Consider the following 5,661-nt stretch of genomic DNA (forward strand, 5'->3'; position numbering starts at 1 on the left):
CGCCATGTTCCTTGTGGTTCTTTAATTAGCCACAATTCTTATAGTGCATGCCCAGCTCAGTCATCATTTAGTGTATTGCCGGCATAGAGTTCTTACCGTTCTCCATATGCTCATGTTTCCACATGAAGTTCTTCGGGCAATCAGGGTCAGCGGCCTTTCAGGAGAGGTTGCTATGAGTATAAAGACTTGAGTCACCTCAAGAGGGATTTCCCCATAATGTTGAGTTGGGTCCCATAGCAGAGTTCTCAGCCTATAATTTAAGCACCAGTAGCTACACCACCCGCATAGCCAGCTCAGGGTGGGGCTCAATCAGCTCGAGGCTGCCCTAGAGGGAAAGATCAATCAGGTGGTGGTCAGGCCTGTTGCTATGCATTTCCAGCCAGGCCAGAGGTAGTTGCTTCTGATGCCGTGATCATGGCTATTGTTTCAGTATGCCATAGGGAGTCTTCGAGATTATTTGATCCCGGTTCTACTTATTCATATATGTCATTATACTTTGCTCATTTTTTGGATATGCCCCATGATTCTTTAGTTATGCCTATTCATGTATCTACACCGATGGGTGATTCTATTATTATGGACATTATTTATCGGTCATGTGTGGTGACTATTGGGAGATTAGAGATGAGAGTTGATCTTTTATTTCTTAGCATGGTTGATTTTGACGTGATTTTAGGCATGGACTGATTGTGACCATGTCACGATATTCTGGATTGTCACGCTAAGACCGTGACATTAGCAATTGCCTAGGGTTAAGAGGAGAGGTTCCCTGGATTATGTTCCTACTATAGTGATTTCATATTTGAAGGCTCAACGGATGGTTGATAAGGGATGTCTAGCGTATTTGGCCTTCGTGAGGGATGTTAGTGCTGATACTCCTACCGTTGAGTCAGTCCCGATAGTGAGAGACTTCCTAGATGTATTTCCTGCAGACCTGCAGGGCATGCCACCCGACAGGGACATTGATTTTGGTAATGACCTGATACCAGGCACTCAGCCCATCTATGTTCCTCCATATCGTATAGCACCAGCACAGTTAAAGGAACTGAAGGAACAACTTCAAGAGTTACTTGATAAAGATTTCATCAAGCCTAGTGTGTCGCCTTGGGGTGCACCGGTTATATTTGTAAAGAAGAATGATGGTACTATGTGGATGCGTATTGATTATAGGTAATTGAACAAAGTTAAAATTAAGAACAAGCACCCATTACCGCGCATTGATGACTTATTAGATTAGCTTCAGGGTGCTAGAGTGTTCTCTACGATTGATTTGAGGTCTGGATATCACTAGTTGAAGATTCGGGATTTAGACATCTTGAAGACGGCATTCAGGACCCGCTATGGTCACTATGAGTTTTTGTGGATGTCTTTTGGGTTGACCAATGCCCCAATAGCCTTACGCACTTGATGAACAGTGTATTCCAGCCATATCTTGATTCTTTCGTAATAGTATTCATTAACAACATCTTTTTGTACTCTCGCAGCTGGGAGGATCATGAGCACCATATGAGGGTTGTACTCCAGACTTTGAGGGAGAAGAGGTTGTATGCTAAATTCTCCAAGTGTGAGTTTTGGCTTGATTCTATGGCGTTCTTGGGCCACGTAGTGTATAGTGAGGGGATCAAGGTAGTTCCGAAAAAGATTGAGGCAGTAAGGAGTTGGCCTAGACCTTCTTCCGCTACATAGATTCGGAGCTTCTTGTGTTTGGCAGGTTATTATTGCTGTTTTGTAGAGGATTTCTCGTCCATTGCTGCACCTTAGACTAGATTGACCCAGAAGGGTGCCCTATTTAGATGGTTTGAGGAGTGTGGGGAGAGCTTTTAGAAACTCAAGACTGTATTGACTGCAGCCACATTGTTGGTGTTGCCTACAGGTTCGAGATCTTACACCGTGTATTGTGATGTGTCGCGTATTAGGCTTGGCGCGGGTTGATGCAGGATGGTAGAGTGATTGCATACGCGTCTCAACAGTTTAAGGTTCATGAGAAGAATTACCTTGTGCATGACTTAGTGTTGGCAGCTATTGTTCACGCATTGAAGATTTGGAGGCACTATTTGTACGGTGTTCATTGTGAGGTCTATACTGACCATCAGAGTCTCCAGCATTTGTTCAAGTAGAAGGACCTTAATTTGCCGCAATGGAGATTTTTAGAGTTGGTGAAAGACTATAATATCACTATATTATATCACCTGGGGAAGGACAATTTAGTGGTCGATGCACTTAGTAGAAAGGCGGAGAGTATGGGCAGTTTGGCATATTTACCGGTAGCAAAAAGGCCCCTAGCCATGGATGTTCAGGCCTTGGCCAATCAGTTTGTGAGATTGGATGTTTCGGAGCCTAGTCATCTTCTTGCTTGCGTCATGGCTTAGACATCGTTGTTGGAGAGTATCAAGGCTCGCTAGTTTGATGGTCCTCACTTGTTGGTATTGAAGTACATGGTGCAGTGGGAGGTGCTAAGGAGGTTGTGATTGGTGATGATGGTTTTATGCGGCTTCAAGGCCAGATTTATGTTCTAAATGTTGATGGGTTGAGAGATTTGATGCTTGAGGAGGTCACAGCTCGTGCTATTCCATTGACCCAGGTATCACGAAGATGTACCGTGACCTGAAACAACACTATTGGTGGCAGAGAATGAAGAAGGATATTGTTGCCTATGTCTCTCGGTGCTTGAATTGTCAACAGGTAAAGGAGCATCAGAAACCGGGAGAGTTGATTCAAAAATTAGAGATGCCGGAGTGGAAGTGGGAGCGTATCACCATGGATTTCGTTATCGGGCTCCCACAGACTTTGGAGAAGTATGACAATGTTTGGGTTATTATGGACCGGTTGACTAAGTCTACGCACTTCATTCCGGTGGTTTCTTTTTATTATGCAGAGTGGTTGGCTCATATCTACATCCGGGAGATTATCTGTTTGCATGGCGTGCCCATTTCTAACATTTCTGACCAAGGCACGCACTTTACATTGTAGTTTTAGAGAGCAGTGCAGCGAGAGCTAGGCACGCGGGTTGAGCTGAGTACAACATTCCATCCTCTGACGGATGGACAGTCCGAGCACACTATTCAGATCTTGGAGGATATGTTACGTGAATATGTTATGGATTTTGGAGGTTCATGGGATCAGTTTCTTTAGTTAGCAGAGTTCGCCTACAATAACAGCTTCCAATCGAGTATTCAAATGGCTCATTATGAGGCCTTATATGGGAGGAGATGTCATTCTCCAGTTAGTTGGTTTGAACTAGGGGAGGCTAGGTTGTTGGGCACTGATTTGGTCCATGATGCCTTAGAGAAGGTAAAGTTGAGCCAGGAGCGGCTTCGTATAGCTCAGTCCAGGCAGAAGAGTTATGTTGATAGGAAGGTTCGTGATGTTGCATACATGGTGGGTGAGAAGGTGTTGCTCAAAGTTTCACCCATGAAGGATGTGATGAGGTTCGGGAAGAAGGGCAAGTTGAGACCTCTGTATATTGGACCTTTTAAGGCACTTGAGAGATTTGGAGAGATGGCCTACAGACTTGCATTGCCACCTAGTCTATTAGGTGTTCACCCAGTGTTTCACGTTTCTATGCTCCAAAAGTATCATGGTGATCCATCACATATTTTGGACTTCATCACGGTTCAGTTGGATGGGGATTTGACTTATGATGTGGAACCGGTGGCCATTTTGGATCGACAGGTTCGAAAGTTGAGATCAAATAATATTGCATCAGTGAAAGTTCAATGGAGAGGTCAGCTGATCGAGGAGGCTACTTGGGAGATAGAGCGGGAGATGCGAAGCAGTTATTCACACCTATTTGAGACTTCAGGTATGATTCTAGACCCATTCGAGGACGAACGGATGTTTAAGAGGGGGAGAATGTAACGACCCGTCCGGTCGTTTTGTGTTTTGTAGACTCGTTCCCCTATTTATTACTCTTTCTATTTCAATTGTGGTTATGTGACTTGCCGGGGAGGTTGGTTTGGCTCTGGAGATGTTTCGGAGTGAATTGGGACACTTAGTCCTAAGGTTGGAAGCTTAAGTTGAAAGAGTTGACTGGAGTTTGACTTATATGTAGACGACTTCGGAATGGAGTTTTGATTGTTTCGATAGCTTAGTATGGTGATTTTAGACTTAGGCGTATATCCGTATTTTGATTTGGAGGTCCGTAGGTTGGTTTGAGGCTTTTTGGCGAAAGTTGGAAAGTATGAGGTTTGGATGGTTGGGAGGTTTGACCGAGAGTTGACTTTGTTGATATAGGGTTTGGATTTCAGTTCCGAGAGTTGGAGCAGGTCTGTTGTGTCATTTATGACTTGGGTGCAAAATTTGAGCTCATTCGAATTTGGTTTGATATGATTCGGCATTGGTTTTAGAAGTTGAAAGCTCATTAGTTCATTAGGCTTGAATTGATGTTATTTTGTGTGATTTGAGGCATCGAGTAATTTTGTAATGTGTTTTAAGACTTGTTGGTATATTTGGACGGGGTCCCGAGGGCTTCGGGTATGATTCGAATCAAGTTCGGATTCATTTTGGACTTAGAGGAATTGCTGAATCTGTGCATCTGGTTTCCTTATACGCGATCGTTACAAGATCAATTCCTCTTTAGGTCACTATGCTTAGGTTGAAGCCTTCTTCCTTATTTCCTTAGCTAGTCTTTCATTGTATTACTTAGGGGAGACCCTCTAACTCTTGTAAAGCTGCGATCTTATTACATCATATACCCAAAGGATTGTTTTTTGATGTTCTTACTCGCCCAGATTTATCCTTAGTTACATACCTCCGCACTCTTGTGCTCGTAGGGTTGCTTCTGAACTGACATTTTTGATGCTCTTCCCAATGGCATTTTCTTTTATTTCCGTAACACTTATACGGTACCTTTAACTACCCCAATCCCTATCTAAATATTTCTCAAGGATTATGACGTCATATCTGCGAGACTGAATTCACTATGTTGGGTTTCACTATGTTTATCTTGCACAATCTGCTGATTTGTTTGTATCCTTTTGTCTAGCCATAACTAGGCTCTTCCTGAATCGACTACTAACTACGCGTTGGTCCATTCTCATATCTATATTCCGCGTAATCTCTCTTTGGATATGTACTTTCTCTTAACTTGCCTCTCGGACTAGCTCTTGATGTATCAAGTGTCCATTCGCACTTATTTATCAATAACATCCTGGACGAGAACTCTTACTGCCTCTCCCTGGCATTGTGCTTGCATAATGTTCTAGAGTCGCGACATTTATGTAGGATCTGGATAAATGCAACCTCATCCCTTTCACTTTTTTTTACCACATTCTTCCTTTACCATTCCATAGTTACCTGAACTAATTAACTCCGACTTAATACCACATCACACCATCTTCCCCCCCCCCCCTAGGGGAGTACTAAGATTTAGTGCTACAACGATCTATCTATAGATGTTTTGCCTCTTCATCTTTGGCATATTTTCACATCATCAATGACCCTCACTCGACTTACGGTAACCCTTATGTACCAGGGATAACTAAATTCCTTATGCACAAGGGTGACACTTAGTGTATCTGGCACACTTAGTCATTTAAGCTTAACTCTGCTCATAGTGCTTGCTTTAGGGAAGCGTCTTCCTGAATGAACTTTAAAGATTATTCTTTTGTTGTCTATTCTATTATTGTCGGAATGCTATCTCTGAAATTATCACGATGTCGA

At 43.0% G+C, this 5,661-nt stretch overlaps 1 protein-coding gene across 1 annotated transcript; it reads left to right on the forward strand.

Moving 5' to 3' along the window:
• Positions 1 to 817: 817 nt before the first annotated feature.
• Positions 818 to 2,970, forward strand: LOC138899898 (uncharacterized). The gene is made up of 4 exons (XM_070186597.1): positions 818 to 1,170; positions 1,485 to 1,564; positions 2,433 to 2,581; positions 2,683 to 2,970. Exons 1-4 carry the CDS (start codon positions 818 to 820, stop codon positions 2,968 to 2,970), a joined length of 870 nt encoding a protein of 289 aa, XP_070042698.1.
• The last annotated feature ends 2,691 nt before the right edge of the window (positions 2,971 to 5,661 follow it).

Source organism: Nicotiana tomentosiformis, chromosome 10 (genome assembly GCF_000390325.3).
Source record: "Nicotiana tomentosiformis chromosome 10, ASM39032v3, whole genome shotgun sequence".
Classification (NCBI taxonomy): Eukaryota; Viridiplantae; Streptophyta; class Magnoliopsida; order Solanales; family Solanaceae; genus Nicotiana; species Nicotiana tomentosiformis.